General features: G+C 45.4%; 1 protein-coding gene across 14 annotated transcripts in view; it reads right to left on the minus strand.

Moving 5' to 3' along the window:
- Positions 1 to 588: 588 nt before the first annotated feature.
- LOC112227309 (supervillin) overlaps positions 589 to 23640 on the minus strand; it is an 81441-nt gene continuing 58389 nt past the window's right edge. For 10 of the 14 annotated variants that reach the window (XM_042308371.1, XM_042308370.1, XM_042308369.1 and 7 more), the window contains 25 exons: positions 22230 to 22374; positions 20956 to 21012; positions 19489 to 19602; positions 19098 to 19175; positions 17522 to 17675; positions 13807 to 13896; positions 13446 to 13532; positions 12996 to 13173; positions 12536 to 12708; positions 12231 to 12386; positions 10967 to 11103; positions 9420 to 9567; positions 9029 to 9174; positions 8040 to 8215; positions 7729 to 7876; positions 7277 to 7473; positions 6821 to 7055; positions 6448 to 6553; positions 5867 to 6074; positions 5426 to 5559; positions 5144 to 5299; positions 4739 to 4882; positions 4270 to 4391; positions 3902 to 4057; positions 589 to 1964 (listed from right to left, as the gene is read on the minus strand). In XM_042308371.1, coding sequence (XP_042164305.1) covers positions 1878 to 1964; positions 3902 to 4057; positions 4270 to 4391; positions 4739 to 4882; positions 5144 to 5299; positions 5426 to 5559; positions 5867 to 6074; positions 6448 to 6553; positions 6821 to 7055; positions 7277 to 7473; positions 7729 to 7876; positions 8040 to 8215; positions 9029 to 9174; positions 9420 to 9567; positions 10967 to 11103; positions 12231 to 12386; positions 12536 to 12708; positions 12996 to 13173; positions 13446 to 13532; positions 13807 to 13896; positions 17522 to 17675; positions 19098 to 19175; positions 19489 to 19602; positions 20956 to 21012; positions 22230 to 22374 — 3532 coding nt within the window. In that variant the 3' untranslated portion in view covers positions 589 to 1877. Of the gene's footprint in view, positions 1965 to 3901; positions 4058 to 4269; positions 4392 to 4738; positions 4883 to 5143; positions 5300 to 5425; positions 5560 to 5866; positions 6075 to 6431; positions 6554 to 6820; positions 7056 to 7276; positions 7474 to 7728; positions 7877 to 8039; positions 8216 to 9028; positions 9175 to 9419; positions 9568 to 10966; positions 11104 to 12230; positions 12387 to 12535; positions 12709 to 12995; positions 13174 to 13445; positions 13533 to 13806; positions 13897 to 17521; positions 17676 to 19097; positions 19176 to 19488; positions 19603 to 20955; positions 21013 to 22229; positions 22375 to 23640 lie in introns of those variants that run through there. The other 4 variants (XM_042308366.1, XM_042308367.1, XM_042308368.1 and 1 more) reach the window with 4 other exon arrangements.

Here is a 23640-nt window from a genome sequence, read left to right on the forward strand (position 1 = left end):
GGAACATGGAAACAAAAAAATGAGACTCTTGCATATCATCAGGCAAATTATGTTTACAGGGTTGGAATCCCAAAATAAAAGTGTAACGTGTTAGCTAGTTGTGCGAGACATTTTATATAAAAAAATGTTTTTAAATGTGTGCATGCTTTCCTCTTCTGAGAAAAAACAACAGCTGATTCAAAGGGGATGTGGTGGATTTTACTTCACTTCTGCGCTAGGTCCTGGTAGGATTATTTTGTGCATCCTCTGCTGAACTAGGTAATAGAGGAGGGAAGCATACTCTCCTGTTCACCTACTAACGAATTGACACTCTCCTCTACCACTCGACCACATCGGTTTCCGGGTCACAGAGGAGAGGACGACGGAAGAGTCGAGGAGAGGACCGACTGTTTCCCAAATTGAGAATCTCCCCTAGATTCCTTGCGTCCTCTCTTCGTCTCATCCTCCAATGTCTTTTCAGGAAAAGGTCAGAGCGGAGGAACCACAGATCTTCTACTCAAATGTGATTTTGAAAAAGTGGAGGGAGAATGTGTGTATTCAAGAAAATACAATTGAGATTCACTCAAATGAATACAAACTAACAATCTATTTGGATTGGGGGATTTGTTGTTTATTTACTATTTATTTTATCACAAAGAAAGTCTTCGAAATGCAGACTAGAATTTCTGTATATAAACTGTACACAAAAGCAAGGCACTATACATTCAACATTCAAGTGTTTTTCACAAAGAATTCCATGCCTTTAAAAATACAACTGTTTGTCATTTCTCAGGTACCTGTAAAGGTTAGATGTCATTATGACAGCCCCAGGCAGGTACCATATTTGAGAACGCAAAACAAAAAAGGTACATACTTGGCATGTTTACACCTTTTGACAAGAAACAAAAACACACTCCTACTGACAGATATTACACAGTACTTTCAAGTTGAATACATTGTCCTTCTACCAGATTTTGTATTTTTTTTACATAAATACAAATTCTTCTAAATACTTCACACACACACAACAGTTAAAACATCACACCCAGAGACCACATCAGTGTGTATGTCCATGGTATGAAACTCTGCCCTCCATTGTTATTTTATCTGTTAAACCCTGATGAAGGCTACCAACCAATTTAAACCTGTTGGTTTATTTCAACAATAAACCAGCCTTTTTGTCAACTTCCACTGTCCTCGAAGAGTTGCTGAATTTCCTCGTCACTTCATATGGCATGAGCGGTGTCATAAGTGGAGACTTGTAGTACAGTTTGAAGCAGAGAGAGAAAGAGAGAGTGAGTGCAGGTCCTGGGTTGTACAGTACCTGATATAAAGCCACTCGCATACAATGTGCTTAGCAGAATTTTCATTTTCCTACATAGTTACATAACTGAAAGGTAAAAACAATATGCTACATGACGCTAGCACACCTCAGCAGATCCTCCACCCCACCCCAGCCCACCCCCTCCCCCCTCCCCTGTGACCCACTCAAAGAAGCTGTCCCTGAGAGTGTGTTCAGCAGAGGAAACGGGTGAGGGGTGGATATCTCATAATAATGACTGGAATTGTAACAAACACTTGGAAACCATGAGTTTGATACCTTTCCAATGATTCCATTCAATTGAAATTATGAGCCCATCCACTGATTTTAAAGTACCACCAGCCACTACTGGGGTTCAGTCACACCGCTGGTAAGGAAGTGCTGAGGGGGACAGCTTGGTGGCCTCCATGTCAACAGTCTCTGTGTCCTCTCTCTCTCCACAACCAACCTGATGAAGGCTAGGAGCCAAAAACACGTTGGTTATAACAATAAAGCATCATTTTTATCAACTTCCACTGTCGTCCAAGACTTGCTGAATTTAATTTCTCTCCACACTCCTCATCAGCTTAGCTTTACACTAAAACAGTCCTTTGGCTTTCTTTAAGTTCACTTGCTTCCACCCTGGTAATCCTTCGTACTCCTCTCTCTTCATGTCCAATGCTTTCTGTATAGGGGAAAGAAACAGCTCCAATTATTACACTGAGTGAGAGAGGAAGAAACTCTATGTCACCCGGGGTGGTCAATATATAGTCACATTGGCTGAATTCAAAACAATGTAATGTCAAATAATGAACCATCATTGATTATCATGCTCTGGCCTCAGCAAAGTTCAAAGTCAAATACGTTTTACAGAGAAGTACACACTTAGAAAAAAAGGATCTATTAGAAGTTACTAAAAGGGTTCTTCGGTTGTCCCCACAGGAAAACCCTTTTTAGTTCCAGCTAGATCCCTTTTGGGTTCCATGCAAAACCCTTTCCACAGAGGGTTCTACATGGAATCGAAAAGAGTTCCATCTGGAACCAAAAAGGGTTCTCCTATGGAGACAACCGAAGAACCCTTTTGGAACCCTTTTTTCCCAATACTGTAGTAAACCGCCTGAGCCCATGCTACAAAGACGTGAAGTGATCCACTGTTCTCCACCTTGCTGTGGAGAAAGAAAGAAAAGACCGGTGGAGTGGACGGGTGCAGGTGGAGAAGGCAAGCAGGACAGCCCAGAGGAAGAGGGAAAAGAAGAGTGAACAAGCGTGGTCAGAGGTTATTACAGTGAGTGAAGATGACGTGTGCTTGAAGACAAGTATAATCACCAGTGCTCATTCATCATAGTCTGAGTCATAAATAACTCACCTTACCTGAATCCCCTAGAACCCAGCCTGAAAGGTGAAAGGAGAAGTTAGCCTGGACTAAGAGTTTATTACAGCGCTATTAGACATGAAAGTAATGACGGTAAGATAATCACAAATTACATCAGTAGGTATCAACCATGTCAGGGTAGGAGTGCTGATCAAGGATCTCTGTCCATGTAATCTTATTCATTGTGATCTAAAAGGCTAAACTGATCCTAGATCACCACTCTGAAATGCTTGGTATCTGTGCCATTGGCATGCTACAGACCAAAGACTAAGCATCTCTCCGGGCCCTCTGTCCTCATTGTAACCATGGTCACACTATTTGAGGAGGGGAGTTGACGCCCAAGGAGAGCGAGAACTCATTTCCTGAGTACACAGAGTGAGCTCCGACACTGCAACCACTCTGTCCTCCTCCAGTGTGTGTGTGTGTGTGTGTGTGTGTGTGTTGAATTCTGTAAATAGAGATAAACACAAACGGAGAGGGCCTCTCTCTTGTTGAATGGTGGGAGAGAAGAGGAGTGCACCCAGATTGAGGTAATGTGTGAAATGGAGGGTGACCTGACTGGGCCAGTCTGTCTCTCTCTCCATCGCCAATGGCATCCTATTCCCTATATGGTGCACTACTTTAGGCCAGGGCTCTGTCAAAAGTAGTGCACCGTAAAGGGAATAGGGTGCTATTTGGGATGCACCCACTGTCACTATCAGTACATGTACAGGACACAGTGTGACAGATGCAGCTCTTATTCCAAGCCGCAGCTAGGAAGCAAGGTGGTGCTTCTCACATGTTCTGCTTTTCATCCATCACACAGCGGGGATCACACACACCTCACACGAACGCACACACACACACACTCTGGTTTATGTTTAACATGGACATACTGCATGCATCAGATATCAACATGACTACAATGCATTGATTTCAACAAAACAACGTTTAGAAATATTTCCCAGACAAAGATTTAGCCTAGTCCTGGACAAAAAACTTTCTCAATTAAGATTCGTTTTTTAGTCTGGGAGTCTAGTCTGGGAGTTTTTAGTCTAGGCCTACACCTTTGTCTGGGAAACCAGCCCATTTAGTCTTAAATCAAGGTTTACTTTTCTCACAGGGTGTTGGTGCTGAATGGTGAGAGGGGTGGTCTCACCACATTGTGTATTTAATACAAACTGCAGCTGGACTCCTTTAATCTGTTAATATTAACTATTTCAGAGAGGGTTTGCAGTTAGATACATAAAAAACATTGAACTTAAACTCACTTCAAAGTCCTGGTCTGATAGGTAGATCTCCAGGCGGAGGGGGTCGACGCCCCCAGGTAGGGGACGTGCCAGCAGCTCAGCCAAGGGATAGGTGTTCTGGCACAGCCTGGCCAGCACATCTTCCACCAGGATGATCTGGTTACACACCTCCGCCTCCTGACACACACACACACACTGTTATGGTCCCAAGAAAAAGGACATAAGAGCACTGCACACGTGTGTGTGTGTGTGTGTGTGTGTGTGTGTGTGTGTGTGTGTGTGTGTGTGTGTGTGTGTGTGTGTGTGTGTGTGTGTGTGTGTATGGCCAGAGTATGTGTGTGTAATGTACAAGGGGGCTGTCAGATCACTGTGTGTGGCGTATAACCCACCCTCTCAGTGATCTCTGCGATGTCCTCTCTGTGCTCCCAGCTGGGAAACATGTTGGTAAATGTGAGAGGCTCCAGACCAGCATGGATCAGGTACGACTTCTGAGGCTTCTTCTCATTCTTCTCTATAGGTGGAAGTCAACCCATTTAGGATGCGGCCCCAATGGCACCCTATTCCCTATATAGTGTACTACTTTTGACCATAGCCCCGAGGACATCAAAACTAGGGCACTATTTACGGAATGGGATGCAATTTGGGACACACTTCGGTAACAAATCGTAACTAGAGAGACATGCCCTTAGTGAAAAGTTTGCACGTTAACAGTACAATGAAACTCAATGGTCTTGAAACATAAACACCATGTATGCCCTTCTGTAAATTTAACCAAGAGATACCAGAGGTCAGAGATGACATCATATTTAAAGTGTAATATCACACTGATGTCAAACAGATGACATCATCACATTCTACCTCTGCAGTACCGCAGCACCGTTTCCATGGCGCACTTCCTGTCCATGTCCCATCGTATCCTGGCGGAGCCGGGGCTCTCGCTGTCCTGGGGCCACCAGCCCTGCCACAGGTACACCTCATGGAAGTTATCCACCAGGAACAACGCTACAGGAAGAGAGTCATTTTAGATCAGCTATTTCCAATAGTAAGGCCACAGTGAGAGCAGAGGGACGGTTGATTCCTCAAGTTGAATGTGGACCTAACTTTACGGTACTACTGGTGGTAACAATCAAACAAAGAGGCTCTGACATTTGATTGCAAGTAAATCAATCTAAAACAGACCTAATCCCCTTCCAAGGCTGATCTACAGCATTTGTGTTGTGTTGTACTGTATGGTATGGTACTGTATTGTATTGTAGGACTCACCAGGCTGGGAGGCTTGGTACAGGTCCTCCTGAAGGAAGGGCAGAGAGCTGACCAAGTCTGGAACTCTGGAGGGGTGGTAGAACTCTGTGGCTACAAACTCCCCTGAAGAACTGCTCAGCTGGAACAGCCGAGGGGTGAAGTTAAATTTACCCGGATCTGAAACAAACAAATAATAAGAGTAAGTCAGAAGTATGATGAATAACTGGAGCGCTCTTGTGAATGAGGAATTTCACTGCAATTGTGTGTGTGTGTGTGTGTGTGTGTAACAGTACTATACTGTACCTTGCAACATACAGTCGTAGGCCTTCCTGTCTTTCCTACCGACTGCATCCCAGAATCCAGTGGGCTCTGATCCCTCGTCACACTCGATGATGGTCACCTTACTGCTGCTATGGAGCCCCGCCTCCAACGGACATCTAACAGACAACACGCGGTTCATATCTTCCACATACAATATACAGGTTGTCCCCCAAATTGCACTCTATTCCCCATATAAGTGCCCTATGGGCCCTTGTCAAAAGTAGTACAATATATTGGGCATAGGGTGCCATTTGGGACGCAAGCATCCCATATTACACATTTCATTATGCATTTCATGACTAGGGACAAGGGTTTTTCCTGGTCAACTACTTGGCAATGTAAATTATCAAGAAAAAGAATAGGACCTGGGCAAAAGTAGTGCACTATTTTGGCAATATGGTGCCATTTGAGGCGGAGACTCACTGTTCTTTGACCCTCTGTGCGGTGGTGAGGCCCACTAGGCGAGTGCGTTGCTGGGCCTTGCAGCCGTGCCACAGGTAAATGAGGGCCTTGTTGACATTCAGGAGGATCATGGAGCTCCTGGAGCGCAGGCTGCTGCAGTGACACACTACCTCCAGGAGGTGGCCCTCTACAGGGACATCCCCTCGCACGCAGTACAGACGCCACTCAGCTGGAATAAATTAGAATAACAGTCAGGAGACCTCCCCTCTCACACAGTACAGACGCCAATCAGCTGGTAACAGACGGACACACACGGTCAGTATGATACATACACTGGTACTACTGCTCCTGATCACAGACACACAGGTACACAGTCAGAAGTCCCTCTAACATGGTACACATCCACAAATATGGTTGCACAATTCCTGTAACTTTCCAACCAGGATTTCTGGGAAACCTGGGAATTTGGGGAAAGTTCTTGGAATTGTGTAACTCCATTTACACCACAGCGCTCCTACTAATACAGTAGAGCTGCATCTAACTGCTTAACCAACTCGTCTGAGGGCTATGACGTCATACTGCTAACCAGAAGAGATCCCTACTCTGTGTGTTCTCCTCTTCCTCCTCTCTCTTCCCACAGTGTATGATCATCCCCCCGTTGAAACACTGGAGGAAACAAGGGAGCTCCTTCCCCTGCTGTACCTGGACCTGTTGGGGGAGAGACAGAGGGACAACGCTCACCCAGGTCATATGCATCTAGGGCTGCTCTCAGATCAGTGACAGTAGATACATGTATGCATGGATTTAGGCTCCATCCAAAATGACACCCTTTTCCCTATATAGTGCACTACAAAAGTGTATTTTCTATATAGTGCTCTCTGGTCTGGTATGGGGGCTTAGTTTAAAAGGAGTGCAGTATATAGGGAATAGGGTTCCATTTGAGATGCAGCCTGAGTATTTACAGGTTGACAGTACCTGTGCCCCTCTCTCCTCATCCAGCTCCACTGTCATCAGTGCCGACGTTCCTTTCTCGCTCACGGTGGAGTTCCGTCCCTGCCAGAAGAAGTAGCAGCACTTTTCTTTGCCAGGGCCCGCGCTCCTCAGCTCCGGGTTCTGCCTCCTCCCAACTGCTGCGCTTACCATGTACTTCCACTTCACAACGTACGCGTCCCCCTCATGGAACTGGCCTATACTCTGCTTGGGTAGCCGGCTGAAATAAGAAGAATATCGATTTGATTTATATAGCATTTTCCCACTGTGCATTGCACTTTAAATAGTAAGGACAACAATAGAAATTGTGGTAGACTTTATTGTGCTTTTAATCCTAGATCATTTTAATGTATGTATTGTTGTACTCTAATGGCTGAGGTAGCTCTATACGTAATTTAAAATATGTCAAATCAAGTTCATTGATTTTTGGGGGAAACTGACCTGTAGTCAAACTCCAGGATGTGCCAGACATCCACCGACACCGTGCTGATCTCTAGAGTCCTCATCCTGTCCTCTCCTTCTATAGAGCCGTGGCCTCGGCCCACGTTCATCCCATCCAGCACAGTGCTGACTGCTGTCTGGAGTACAGGCAGCATCAATGCTGCATCATACGGCCTGCACTCCCGCCCCGGCGTCTCCTGAGAGAGAAAGAAAGAGGGAGATAGGAAGGGGTGTAGAGAGAGAGAGAGAGAGTGTCATTCAGAAAACTCTTGGCACATGGGGTCTGATGAAAACAGATAGTGAAAGAAGTATGAAAGGGATAGAGAGGGAGAAGGCAGAGAGAAAGAAGGGTAGACATAGAGCGAAAGAGAGAGAGAGAAAGAGAGACAAAGGGAGCGAGAAAGAGAAAGATCAGGAATGAGAGAGAGAAGGAGAGAGTCAGGAGGACATACCTTCTGCTCACTGACTTGCTCATTGGTGTTCTTTGGTTGTGGTTTCTTAGTGTCTGCCCAGTCCAGGAACTTCTCTTTGAACAGGGTAGTCTCATTGTGCTCGGTCAGCCTGCCGAATATGGCCCAGTCAGGACGCCCCTGGCCCTTCCTGTAGACACACACCACGCATACATGCACAGAACAAGAGAGTGAGAGCACAGGCTTTAGCCTATACTAAAAAAAATCTAGGACAAACAGTCCCTGAGGTGATGATTTGAGTTGTGTGTGTGTGAGAGAGAGAGAGCCTGTGCGTTTGTGTGTTGGTTGCCTGCCTGGGTATGAGTGTATTGCATCCTCCAGGGTCTAGAGGGTTGATGTCACAGCAGGTGTAGTCAAAGGTTCCATTCCACAGGTGTTTAGCCAGCTGGAAGGCTACTTTCCTCTGGGCCAGAGTCACCTCCTTACCGTGCCACACATACACCTCACTGCCAAAGTCAAACACCAACACCTGCAGGGGGGCACAAAAACAACAGTGTGCCAGTGTGGCATCGGAATGGGCACAGAGCAACAGCTAGGGCACAATTATGGCCATTTCGTTAAACATTTGGTTGCAATAATATGAAGTTCATTGATAGCAGAGGAGGCTGGTGGGAGGAGCTATAGGAGGACGGGCTCATTGTAATGGCTTGAATGGAATTAATGGAACGGAGTCAAACTACGTCTAACATACGGAAACCAGAGCCATATATTTAGAGAGCTAGGACCATAGAATTAGGAATTAATTTAATAGGATCTCCATGGCTGGGACCATAGATTTAAGAATTAGAATACTAGCATGGACATTAACCTTCTTATGATGGGATAAAGGTCAGTCATTTTGGTCAGGGCGTTGGTCAACCATGGTTTGCCAGTGCTGTGATAAGATAATGTCTAAAATAATGAAGTTGAATCATTTATCTGCACTGTATGTTTGTTATCTCGCTAGCCAGCCAGTTTTAGAGGAAGGATTCCCTTAATTAAAACAATGCAGTCAATCCACAACCACACACTGGCTGAAATCAGCTGATGACGGGACTTAGACAAGTTATACATGCAACAGGTAGTGATGTTGTATCATACAAGAGCACTCACAGCTTTCCAAGGAAACTCAAATTAAAACATGTCAGTTTACATATATTTTAGAGGCTATTTATACAGAAAATGTGTATAAAACCCATATACACTGTATTATAATTATCAGACAATATTTTCGGTTGACGATCATTCGATTACATCATTTCTGATATATCACATGCCTTACTTGACCAGCCCAATCACGTACCTCTTTGGACTCCAGCAGTGTGCTGTGAGGAACCTTCCCCCACTGGTCGTCATCAGGAACCAGCTTGTCATCCAGCAGACGGAAGATACAGTTTGTCTCCACTATGGCACTCTCAAACAGCTCATCCTCCTCCGGTGGCCCGGCAGCTGTAGGAGGACACACACACACATTACATATCAAGATAACGGCTTCTGATGACTTGTAGCTACATCTTTTCAATGAACTTAGGACCCAATTCTCCACCCTTTCCCAAAGTGTGCACTTGCACACTTCCCATCATGATTTAACAAATGGTAGAAACTCCATCTGCTTTCAAATCAAAGTGTGCAAGTACACATTTTTGGAGGTGGAGAATTGTGACACGGCCATGGCCTCGGATGCTGTTGCTTACACTGGTAGGTTTGCTCTCCTCTCAGGATCTTCCAGAACTCTGTGGCCGCAGTGCTCTGGGGGTTGACCCCCTCCTCGATGGTCTGGATCTGGCTCGCTCTGCAGCCCAGATCCTTCTTAGTCTGGATGAACAATGCCAGCTCAGAAGCCTACAGTACGAGAGAGATACACACAACAACAGAGAAAATGTCACTAACGGAAATACATACACTGTACATGTCAATACTGTACATACAATACAATACCAGTCCTGTCAGCCCTGAAAGGGGCTTAGGTCAGCATTAGATTTACTTGCAAAGGCCAATGTCAGAGCCTGCTAGTTTTGTCCTACGAGTAGTATTTTATATTATAATGATGAGGCATTGCTCATCTTGAGAGATCAAGGGTCTCCATGCTCTAACTGTGGGCGCACTGTAGTTCGATGTCTGCCTAATGATACCCAAGTTGATATCAGTTCAAAATACTGTAGCTAGTATAATAAATATCAGGGTTGAAAAAAACTATGTAGCCTAGGGGAATCAAGCTAAAGTCACTGTGTGTTTGAAACTGTCTACTATACACAAACAGGACACTTTCCATGGGGAATGGGAGCTGCTGTAGGAACAGATGCTTTTACAATGAGAGAACAGCACAAATGAACGGTGTGTCTGTGGCTGAATCCCAAAGGGGACCCTATTTCCATTGAACTGCACTACTTTTGACCAGGGCCAATAGGATATCGCAGAACATATGTCTACTTCAACAGAAAAACACGACAACACATCACCAGCTGTTGCCTGTGTGGGAGACATTAAAGGCCATCCACATTGGCCTGCACCCTAAAATAACCCCCAAGCTTTTAAATCACAAATTATAGCTAACCCAACCCTAGAGGACTGGGATTAACACACAAGACATTTCCCTAATCCTGGAAGTCGTATTTCAACACTGACACAGTTGGAGAGACGAGGACTCACTTTGGCTTTCTCGCCCATCTCACACAGTCATGCCCACACACACAAACACACAGACACACAAACACACAGACATACAGACACACAGACATAAAGACACACAGACATACAGACAGACAGACAGACATATGCATAGTCAGGAAACAGGGACTCACTTTGGCTTTCTAGACACACAGACACACAGACATAAAGCCCATCTCACACAGTCATGCCCATCCCACACATGCCCACACACAGACACACAAACACACAGACATAAAGACACACACACACAAACACACAGACATACAGACACACGGACATACAGACACACATACATAAGCATAGTCAGGAAACAGGGACTCACTTTGGCTTTCTCGCCCATCTCACACAGTCATGCCCACACACAAACACACAGACAAACATAAAGACACACAGACATACAGACACACAGACATATGCAAGACAAACAGGGACACACTTTGACATCGCCCATCAGACACAGTCAGACACAAAGACACACAGACACACAGACACACAGACACACAAACACACAGACATACAGACAGACAAACAGACGCACAGACATAAGCATAGTCAGGAAACAGGGACTCACTTTGGCTTTCTCGATGACATTAGCAAACTCTCCCATCCAAACAAAGCAGTGTTGAGGAGTAACCAGGAGGAAGCAGTCGCCACTGTTCAGGGTCGAGGCTCTGGGCTCCACTAGTCTGGTCTGGACGTGACGGCGGCCTGGGTAGATAAGAGAAAGGGTGAGATTGTGTCTGAAATGGCACCCTATTCCCAATATACAGTAGTGCACTACATGGCACCATATTCCCTGACAAAAGCTTCAAGGGAATAAGGGCCCATAGGGCTCTGATCAAAAGTAGTGCACTACAGTATATAGGGAATAGGGTAACATTTTTTAAACCAACCTGAGGCTCAGGATACAATTCTTTCTCTGTCATGATCCGAGCAACTCTGCTATTCTGGGATTGATTATTTTAGTCTAGAAAGTGGACACGGTCACATCTGCACAGGAAATCACATTCTTGATTTGGTGTGAGAGTGTGTGTGCAACCACATGTTTAACTATCCCAACATGACCCTCTCTTTCCAACTCTAATCCATTTCCTCCTTATCTTTCCCCTTTGCATGACTGGCCCTAATATCTTGTGCTCTCTAGCAGGTTGAACACATACACACACACACACACACACACACACACACACACACACACACACACACACACACACACACACACACACACACACACACACACACACACACACACACACACACACACACACAGAGGTTAGCAGACAACACAGGACCCTGTCTGCGTCTCAAATGGCATCCTATTTCCTAAAAGTGCACTACTTTTGACCAGAGCCATATAGGCCATGGTAAAAAGAACTGAACTATGAAGGGAATAGGGTGCCGTTTGGGTGCAACATCCTACTTCAATGACGCAGAGTTCTCCAGGAATAACTTAATTTGTTCTCTTTACCTGTCTTCATTCAGAAACTACCTGGCTGTGGAATATTCTCTGTCCTGTTCATATTTTCCTATGACATTGGTCAATGTCAAAATAAATGCTGGTCTTGAATTGATACAGCTCACCTCAAAACCAAAGTTTGTCAGACGTTTTAAGACGTTATAATGTGGGATGCGATGAGAATATATCCCATGCTATCTGTACTGTGGATCAAGCTATATGCCTCAATCCCAAAATGAAAGATACTAAAGACACATCTAGGTCATATTCATTAGGAATGAAATGAAAGAAAACTGACAGAAACAGGGAGTTACTGTATCTACATTTTGAAGCAATGTGCACTAATGAATAAAGCTCAGTAACGCAGTAGGCATCTCACCTTTGACCTGCATCAACATGACGTTCTTGTACGGCACAGCGCTGTTGTTGGACATCTGCTCTGAGATGTTGACGCTCCTCAGACTCACATTGCTGAAGTTCTCCTTACTGGCCAGTCCAGCTAGGGCCGCGTCCGAGTACTCCGAAGTCTTATTCACTACAACTCACAGGACAAGGAGCGTGTGAGGGCTAGACACTCTGTGTGAAACACACACACAACACACACACACACACACACACACACACACACTCACACTCACACTCACACTCACTCACACTCACACTCACACTCACACTCACACTCACTCTTCTCATCCTTGATCCTCTTGCTCTCTATGAGGCCGATGTTGAGTCTCTGCTCAGTGTACTCGTGTCTGATGTCCTCCCTGGCCGCCAGCATCTTCAGAGGGTTCTTAGACGACTGGACGTTCCTAGACGGTCTCACTGCTCGTTTGTGCTGCGCTATGGCTGAGGTCAACCTGCATAGGGAGGGACAGAGGTCAGGAAGAGAGGGGGCGAGGGAGAAAGGGACAGGAAGAGGGGCAGAGAGGACATGTAGATGTAGTGAAACTCCATGCAATGGAGCTACACCCAATGCCACATGTCTGCTCCAACCAAAGTAGGCTTGCAGAAATCCTGTAACTCCAGAATTCCTCCTGATTCCAGGAATATTCCAACCAGGATTTCTGGAAAATGTTTGGGAAAGTTAACAGAATGTTGCAACCCTAGAGCAAAGACATCATTATTTGGTAAATGATTTGCTTACTTGGGTGCCTGAGTGCCGAAGATGGCATCAAAGTCCTCGTCTATCTCGATCCTGCTGGGCATGCGTGGGAAGTCAGCCACGTGACGGTAGAACTTGGAGAAGATCTCATCGTCCATCCTCATCACCTCCTTCACAGCCTTCTCTGTCACGGTCAGAGTGGTCTCCTGAAGACCTGCCACTGGGGGGAAACACAGTAAAGTGAGCCTTGTCCAAGCCAGAGCAGCCCATCTGCTCCCTCTCTGTCACGGTCAGAGTGGTCTCCTGAAGACCTGCCACTAGGGGGAAACACAGTAAAAGTCCAATCACTACTGTAAATGACTAATGTAATTAATTAACAGAATACCTTCCTTCTTCACAAGCCCACACCCTTGAAACATCTTTAGCCAGTTACACCATTGAAAAGCATTTGATGGCATGGGTAGAGGCAACTGATAAACTATTAGCACCAACCTTTACTGTTCAGACGTCCCAAAAATGTCTCCAATTTATCGAGCTTTTTATCCGACTCCAAGTTCATCTCTTGTCTGGCTTCAATTTCTGGTGGATAAAACATCAGATCAGACAACAGAGTTACAAATATTCCTGACAGATATCGTATGGTCATGTTGTGATTGTATGTTTTCATAGGATTGTGATTAGGGTTAAACAATTCTGGTAACGTTCTCCAAATCTTGGTTGGAAGATTCCTTGAATCAGGAGGAAATAAGCAGGAAATCCATGTATCCTCCGACCAGAACTTCAGAACAATTTGGGGAAAGTAATTGGAATTCTGCAATCCTACATTGCATCTGTCATTAAGTGTATGACTGACCCTCCTGCGGTTTGATGACAGGCACGTTGCTCTTGAGTTTGGTGGAGACAGGAGACAGGATGGGGCTGATGGCTGAGGAGGCTGCCAGACCTGCAAACACAACCACACACACACACTCTGAGATGAAAGAAAATCATACTATCCTCTAGGGTCCAGAAACCTTTCTTGTGATTTCACTTGCTTTTATAAACTTACTCTAAACAGCGAATCACTTTCTCATCCTTGTTGTGCAATATGGGGGCCCTGAAAAAACACAAAAAAACACCCTATACATCTTTTTAGAAACAGCAAAGCTCTCAGCATAGTGATGCAGGCCTTTAGATGTTGTACAAATGAAGCTGTGTCATTCTGAACTTTATCCGCAACGTTATATTCACTACTTTTGTGCGACTCGAGCAGTTTCCGCTATCCAGCTGTGCCATTCTCCGTGTAGCCTGCTGCTACAGGTAACTGCCAAAATAAAGGAAACACCAACATAAAGTGTCTTAATAGGGCTTTGGGGCACCACGAGCCACCAGAACAGTTTCAATGCGCCTTGGCATATATTGTACAAATGTCTGGAACTTCCTGTGTGGAAGCATCTGCTTTCAATATTCTTTGAATCCCTCATTTTCTCAAGTTTTCCTTTATTTTGGCAGTTACCTGTAGAATGGACAGAGAGGTATCACTCGAGTTTCAACTAAATTTAATAGAACCTTGCGGATAAAGTTAGAAATGGCACAATTTCATGTGTACAACATTTAAAGATCTGCATCACTATACTGAGAGATTTGCCATTTCTAAAAGTAATGTTTTTGGAGCCTTTGATCATGTTTTTTCAGTGGCCCCATACTGCACAACGAGGATGAGAAAAGTGGAAAAAAAGGTGTCTGAACCCTTCTAGAACATGCCATTTACATCAAAAGTAGAGATTTGGTTTTCTAAAAGAAAACTTCTCGTTTAATATCTATTGGTGTGTAGTTGTTGTGATCATCTCATACGTTGTTATGTATGGTGTTTATATATCTGCCATCCTGCCTATTAATTCCCCTTGTGAAATAAATAGTTTTGATATTGATATTATCATTTTTAAAAATTGATGTAGTTGGGTAGCCTCAGTGGACTTGCACATGCTTTGGTTTGGCTGGCTCCTAGCCGAACTCCACTAGGCAAAACAAACAGGTGTGCTCGTGTAACAGTATAACTTTAGTCCGTCCCCTCGCCCCTACCCGGGCTCAAATCAGGGACCCTCTGCACACATCAACAGTCACCCACGAAGCATCGTTACCCATCGCTCCACAAATGCCGGGGACCTTAAAGAGCAAGGGGAACCACTACTTCAAGGTCTCAAAGCGAGTGACGTCACCGATTGAAACGCTATTAGCGCGCACCACCGCTAACTAGCTAGCCATATAACATCGGTTACACTGGCATTCATTCGACCTTCACTTGAAAAAAGAGAAAAAAGCTGCAATAGTACCGTTTGTCCACCTTGAGACACCGTTGCCAGTATAAACTTCCTCAAAATACTCAGATTTAATCTAAGATAACTCCAGAAATCTGTCAATAATTTAGACGTTTTTACCCAGGAGATCTTAGACGTGCAATTTTACATTTAACTAGGATGTTTGGTGCAGTATTTCTCAAGTGAAAAAAATTACATGAAAACGAGTCGTCTATCGTTGACAATGACAACCTACACTTAATTGAAGAATCCCTACTGTTGCCCAATCACCGACATTTGTGTAGACTTTGGTTTACGAACTTCGGCTTGCCTCGAGAACATATTTTGTGTGCACGAACAGCTGACCATCAGTGGGCAGTGCTCTGACCTTTCTTGACCATGCGTGCAGCCACAGTGTACTGACCTTTCTTGACCATGCGTGCATTCACAGTGTACTAACCTTTCTTGACCATGCGAGCAGCCACAGTGTACTAACCTTTCTTGACTATGCGTCCAGCCACAGTGTACTAACCTTTCTTGACCATGCGAGCAGCCACAGTGTACTAACCTTTCTTGACCATTTCTTGACCATTCGTGCAGCCACAGTGTACTAACCTTTCTTGACCATGCGTGCAGCCACAGTGTACTAACCTTTCTTGACCATGCGTGCAGCCACAGTGTACTTTAACCTTTCTTGACCATGCGTGCAGCCACAGTGTACTAACCTTTCTTGACCATGCGTGCAGCCACAGTGTACTAACCTTTCTTGACCATGCGTGCAGCCACAGTGTACTAACCTTTCTTGACCATGCATGCAGCCACAGTGTACTAACCTTTCTTGACCATGCGTGCAGCCACAGTGTACTAACCTTTCTTGACCATGCGTGCAGCCACAGTGTACTAACCTTTCTTTCTGCAGCCACAGTGACTATGCATCCAGCCACAGTGTACTAACCTTTCTTGACCATGCGTGCAGCCACAGTGTACTAACCTTTCTTGACCATGCGTGCAGCCACAGTGTACTAACCTTTCTTGACCATGCGAGCAGCCACAGTGTACTAACCTTTCTTGACCATGCGTGCATTCACAGTGTACTAACCTTTCTTGACCATGCGTGCAGCCACAGTGTACTAACCTTTCTTGACCATGCGTGCAGCCACAGTGTACTAACCTTTCTTGACCATGCGTGCAGCCACAGTGTACTAACCTTTCTTGACCATGCGTGCAGCCACAGTGTACTAACCTTTCTTGACCATGCGTGCAGCCACAGTGTACTAACCTTTCTTGACCATGCGTGCAGCCACAGTGTACTAACCTTTTTCTTGACCATTTCTTGTCCAGCCACAGTGTACTAACCTTTCTTGACCATGCGTGCAGCCACAGTGTACTAACCTTTCTTGACGTGCAGCCACATGCATCCAGCCACAGTGTACTAACCTTTCTTCTTGACCATGACCATGTGCAGCCACAGTGTACTAACCTTTCTTGACCATGCGTGCAGCCACAGTGTACTGACCTTTCTTGACCATGCGTGCAGCCACAGTGTACTAACCTTTCTTGACCATGCGTGCAGCCACAGTGTACTAACCAGTTTCTTGACCATGCGTGCAGCCACGGTGTACTGACCTTTCTTGACCATGCGTGCAGCCACAGTGTACTGACCAGTTTCTTGACCATGCGTGCAGCCACGGTGTACTAACCTTTCTTGACCATGCGTGCAGCCACAGTGTGCAGCCCTATACCTTTCTTCTTGAACATGCGTGCAGCGTGCAGCCACGGTGTACTAACCTTTCTTGACCATGCGTGCAGCCACAGTGTACTGACCTTTCTTGACCATGCGTGCAGCCACAGTGTACTGACCTTTCTTAACCATGCGTGCAGCCACGGTGTACTGACCTTTCTTGACCATGCGTGCAGCCACAGTGTACTGACCTTTCTTGACCATGCGTGCAGCCACAGTGTACTAACCTTTCTTGACCATGCGTGCAGCCACAGTGTACTGACCTTTCTTGACCATGCGTGCAGCCACAGTGTACTGACCTTTCTTGACCATGCGTGCAGCCACAGTGTACTAACCTTTCTTGACCATGCGTGCAGCCACAGTGTACTAACCTTTCTTGACCATGCGTGCAGCCACAGTGTACTAACCTTTCTTGACCATGCGTGCAGCCACAGTGTACTGACCTTTCTTGACCATGCGTGCAGCCACAGTGTACTAACCTTTCTTGACCATGCGTGCAGCCACGGTGTACTAACCTTTCTTGACCATGCGTGCAGCCACGGTGTACTAACCTTTCTTGACCATGCGTGCAGCCACGGTGTACTGGGTGGAGTCGTTGGCCACCCCCTTGCCTTTAGACACCCAGGACTCCTCCCGTGTTGAGATCATCTGCTTCCTCTCCTCTATGGACATCTGAGCCTGGTTCTCCATCTCCTCTCCCATCCTCTGAACACACAGAGTTACACACTGTTACCTACTGGTTAGTACAGGGTTTCACATAGTGTTAAATGCTGTAAGGTCACCAGTGATGTATTAGTATAACGTTGATCACAGTTCGTTGTGACTAAAGTAATGCTCCCTGTACTTTAAATGCATTTTTTCAGCAAAAGGTGGGTAAATGCTCACGCAAACTAAAAAAGGTGCGTAAACAGTGTTTCCCCTCCACTACACCACTGAAGGTCACTGTACCACTCTGATAATATGAGAACCAAAACAAAAAAAGTGGAAATCAGTAGTGGCTGGTGAACGGAGGATGAGTCATAGCCATTAGGCTGGAATTGTATCAAACACGTAAAAACCATGCCGTTCCAACAATTCCGTTCCAGCCATTACAATGAGTCCATCCTCCGACTTAAAGTGACACCAGCCACAACTGCTCTGATTATATGAGGACAGAACCACAAAACCTTGGAAATGATAGCCACAAAGTACAGTAGCTTTGTCTTTGTAGAACTATCCCATAGAAGTGTAATACTACACATACACACCAAACAAAGAGACAGAGTACAGTAGCTTTGTCTTTGTAGGACTATCCCATAGAAGTGTAATACTACACATACACACCAAACAAAGAGACAGAGTACAGTAGCTTTGTCTTTGTAGGACTATCCCATAGAAGTGTAATACTACACATACACACCAAACAAAGAGACAGAGTACAGTAGCTTTGTCTTTGTAGGACTATCCCATAGAAGTGTACACACCAAACAAAGAGACAGAGTACAGTAGCTTTGTCTTTGTAGGACTATCCCATAGAAGTGTAATACTACACATACACACCAAACAAAGAGACAGAGTACAGTAGCTTTGTCTTTGTAGGACTATCCCATAGAAGTGGTAATACTACACATACACACCAAACAAAGAGACAGAGTACAGTAGCTTTGTCTTTGTAGGACTATCCCATAGAAGTGTAATACTACACATACACACCAAACAAAGAGACAGAGTACAGTAGCTTTGTCTTTGTAGGACTATCCCATAGAAGTGGAATACTACACATACACACCAAACAAAGAGACAGAGTACAGTAAGATAAGTAGCAATAGGGGGAGGGGGTTCAAATCATTAACGTAACCAAATGAGATTTTAGTGGACAGGGAAAAGACAGACCTTTCAATGACATGCATGCAGGCGGAGTCTTAAATGACACCCTAATCCCTATATAATGCCCTACTTTCGACCAGGCCCCATAGGATTCTGGTCAAAAGTAGTTCCCTAAATACGGGATAGGTGACCAGAGCCCTATTATGTGCCCTGGTCAAAAGTAGTGCACTACATATGGAATGGGGTGCAATTTGAGACACAACCCAAGCTTCCAGTACAGGCAGAACAGTGAAACATGGCAGGTCCGGTGTGTGTTCTTACCTGACTATGAAGGTCAATAACTTGGCACTTATGGCCAAGGGAGATTGGAGGAAAATATGTGGAGGAAAAGACAGGCTCCTAAGGACAGAGGTGATTGGATACGTGGATAAGAGGAGAAGAGATGTGGAGGGAGGAAATGGAGAGGGATAGGGAAGAAAGTTACAATCAGGCAGACATATACAGAGGAATGCTAGAGAGTAGGGTTGGGCTACCAGGTATATGATCATACCGTATACCGGGGTATTTTGAAGGTATGAAAATCTGGATACTGCCCCAACGCTACTGGAGAAAGGATGCAAAGGAGAGAGACCATACCATTCCAAACCAGAAATTATAATTGTGACAAAGAGACCCAGAGCGAGATACTGAGAACCACTGAGGGACAACTCACAGAGATTATTTTGGATAAATCAAGTCTGAAGTCATGATGATGTTTCCATGGCTGAAGTAGACTGAGCCGGCGTTCCCCAGTCAAACTTTTATCTGGTTCACAGTGTATTTTCCCCTTTAAAGAGAAACAACATCTCCAGAGCACCATCGCCTGAGCCCCTCACATCCATACACTTCACATGTAATGCAAAGACATGCAAAAGAGGAGTCTGGTGAGGGGAGGACGGCTCATAGCAATGGCTGGAATGGAAAAAAATGGAACAGTATCCAACTCATGGAAACAATGTCTTTGATATGTTTGATACCGTTCCATATATTCCGTTCCATCCATTATTATGAGCCCGTCCTCCTGATTGAAAGTCCCACCAGCCACCACTGGCGTGCAAGTGTTAAGTGTTTAATCATGAACATATACAGAGGTGCTTGAATACGAATTAATCGGTAACTGGCCATGCACATTGCAGCTGCTGTAGCTAATACCCATCACGCAGCTGATTCAAATAACCAATTCATCATGCTTTGATTATTTGAATCAGCTGTGGGGTGCTAGGGCAAAAAAACGAAACGTAGACACAGGCGTGACCCCAGAACCGAATAAGGGAAACCCTGGTCTAGACAAGCCAGCGACGACTGTCTCAGTGACACAATCATGAAGACAGGCCAATTGTTCTGTCACTACTGACTTACAGTGGTCTTTCCTTTACAAGTTGTGGCGTACTGCAGCACAGCCTGCGGGGTGCCGCAGAATTCTATGGCACGTTATTTAAGTGTCAGCCATAGTTGCCGGAATGTCGCAATTTACCACAATCTGCCAACCATCTACCACAAACGGTTGCGGCATAACCTCAAAACGTTGAAAGGAAGAACCCCTGTATGATGAATGGCTCTCTCCATCACTACTACGCAGTGTGCAGTTCAAAAGGCAAACATTTTGAGGTGAAAAACAAGCAGTGACTGGCAGCAACGTAGCAACAAACGCGTCTCTGAACACTGTAGCGTAGCTATATTGACTTCAAACCAAGCAAAAGTGCAAGAAGTTCAATCGAAAGCTTAGAAAAAGAAGCAGAGTCAAGTCCATCACCAGCATCCCATAACACAGCCACAAACCATCAGAGGTAGGATAGCATCCGACCACAGCAACTGAAGAGTAGTGAACGGCAACACTGAATAGCAGTGAACAACAACACTGAAGAGTAGTGAACAACTAGAGTATCACTTTTCTGGTCATTTGCCCAAAATTTCCAGGTTTTCCAAGGAGGGAATAAGTAGGAAAATCAGGGAATTCTTCAGATGGGATTTCTGGAAAACCTGGGAATTTGGGGAACGTTCAACCCTCATCAGATCACAGCAACACTGAACAGCAGTGAACAACAGAACAGAACAGAAGAGTCAAAGAAGCAGCAGGTCACACACAGAGCTCAGTGGACCACCGTTGGCACTGGGGCACAGCACCGTCGTCAGGCCTTACCCACAGCTGGTCAGACACAGTGACAGCAGCGAACTCATCAATAATCATCCCTTCCTCCTGAAGACAGGGGAAACACAGAACACGTTCCAAGGGAGAAGGCTAGTTCTAGGCTAGCCTAGTAGAAAATGTGCCAAACAAGACAGAAATGTTGTCTTATCAAATATTGCGTGACATATATTTTGGAATCTTGGCTGGTAGAATTTCACCTTGGCTAGTAGAAATTGTGGTCTGCTAGCCAAACTGGCCAGTGCCCAAAATCTTTCAATTACAACCCTAGCCTCAACCCATTACTGTTGCTACTGTAACATGAGGCTTAGAAGAAGTGTGATCAACGGGAGGATTTAACATGAAGTATTAAGTACACAAACAGACAGGATTTGACCCAGATTACAGCACAATGGGGTGCATCATTAACAGAAAGGAGGGGCGATTCAATTATTCCAAGAAGTCCGTGTCTCGGTTTTAGATCTAATCTGAACTGAATATGCTCAGTTAAACCAGAAATTTTGTGAAGTGGCATAGAGTAGACTAATTCATTAATTCAACGTAATAGTGTACAGTAAAAAGACTGTACATTAAACAATACATATAATGCCATTCTGTAACCATATTGTCAAATTACATATTGGTGGCATTAGCACTAGTTTAAGTGAAACTCAATCTTCAATCAGAGTGAGCAATTTTGACTTGCTCTTGTCCCAGTGTAAAGTAGAAAAGAGATTTCTCCAAGGCCCCAGATTGCTAATTCCACAGGGAGACTGGCCCATATGTTCCATGCAGGGCTGTGTTGGCCCCAGGCACTGGTCCCAAATAGCACCCTATTCCCTATTTAGCGCACTTCTTTTGACCAAGGCCCATAGGGCTGTGGTCAAACTATGGTCAAAAAAAGAAGGGCACAATAGGGAGCCAATTGGTATAAAGGGGGCACCAGCCCACTAAGCTGAGCTGATCTCTCACTGGAGCAGATGGGGCTGATGAATGGCAAGGGGGAAATGAAAGGCACCCTCACATAAAGACCACGAGAGGCCCCTTTAAAATAGCAACCAGGAAGAGTGCCCTAATGAGACTACTAAAAATTGAAACACATTTCATTCATTATCATATGATCTCAAGAGACATTTTGTGAGGTGTGGGGATGCTGCTTGTTGTACTGTTGTAGTTATAGTGCAGTACAGTGAATCTCCACCGAGCGTTTTTGTTTGTATCTCTTTGAGCCCAAAATGTGGCTTCTCTTTCAAGATTCAATTTGGAGGTCCAGCTGTGTGTAGTCTCACCTTCTTCTTGTAAGTCTGCTCTGCCTCCCATCCCTGTCCTTGTACTGTGGAGTGTCTCTCAGTCACAGCCACCTTTACCACTTCCTGCTTCTTATTGATCCTGTTCCTCCAGTCCTCTTCACCACTCTTCTTCAACAGGGCCAGCCTGGGAGAGAGAAGGAAAGAAAGGAAGAGAGAGAGAGAGAGGTTAACCTCCTCACCACTCTTCTTCAACAGGGCCAGCCTGGGAGAGAGAAGGAAAGAAAGGAAGAGAGAGAGAGGTTAACCTCCTCACCACTCTTCTTCAACAGGGCCAGCCTGGGAGAGAGAAGGAAAGAAAGGAGAGAGAGAGAGGTTAACCTCCTCACCACTCTTCTTCAACAGGGCCAGCCTGGGAGAGAGAAGGAAAGAAAGGGAGAGAGAGAGAGAGGTTAACCTCCTCACCACTCTTCTTCAACAGGGCCAGCCTGGGAGAGAGAAGGAAAGAAAGGGAAGAGAGAGAGAGAGGTTAACCTCCTCACCACTCTTCTTCAACAGGGCCAGCCTGGGAGAGAGAAGGAAAGAAAGGGAAAGAGAGAGAGAGGTTAACCTCCTCACCACTCTTCTTCAACAGGGCCAGCCTGGGAGAGAGAAGGAAAGAAAGGGAGAGAGAGAGAGGTTAACCTCCTCACCACTCTTCTTCAACAGGGCCAGCCTGGGAGAGAGAAGGAAAGAAAGGAAAGAGAGAGAGAGAGGTTAACCTCCTCACCACTCTTCTTCAACAGGGCCAGCCTGGGAGAGAGAAGGAAAGAAAGGGAGAGAGAGAGAGGTTAACCTCCTCACCACTCTTCTTCAACAGGGCCAGCCTGGGAGAGAGAAGGAAAGAAAGGAGAGAGAGAGAGAGAGAGAGAGGTTAACCTCCTCACCACTCTTCTTCAACAGGGCCAGCCTGGGAGAGAGAAGGAAAGAAAGAGGAAAGAGAGAGAGAGAGGTTAACCTCCTCACCACTCTTCTTCAGCAGGGCCAGCCTGGGAGAGAGAGGAAAGGAAAGGAAGAGAGAGAGAGGTTAACCTCCTCACCACTCTTCTTCAACAGGGCCAGCCTGGGAGAGAGAAGGAAAGAAAGGGAGAGAGAGAGAGGTTAACCTCCTCACCACTCTTCTTCAACAGGGCCAGCCTGGGAGAGAGAAGGAAAGAAAGGAAGAGAGAGAGAGGTTAACCTCCTCACCACTCTTCTTCAACAGGGCCAGCCTGGGAGAGAGAAGGAAAGAAAGGGAGAGAGAGAGAGGTTAACCTCCTCACCACTCTTCTTCAACAGGGCCAGCCTGGGAGAGAGAAGGAAAGAAAGGAAGAGAGAGAGAGAGGTTAACCTCCTCACCACTCTTCTTCAACAGGGCCAGCCTGGGAGAGAGAAGGAAAGAAAGGGAGAGAGAGAGAGGTTAACCTCCTCACCA

Source organism: Oncorhynchus tshawytscha, linkage group LG28 (assembly GCF_018296145.1).
Source record: "Oncorhynchus tshawytscha isolate Ot180627B linkage group LG28, Otsh_v2.0, whole genome shotgun sequence".
Lineage (NCBI taxonomy): Eukaryota > Metazoa > Chordata > Actinopteri > Salmoniformes > Salmonidae > Oncorhynchus > Oncorhynchus tshawytscha.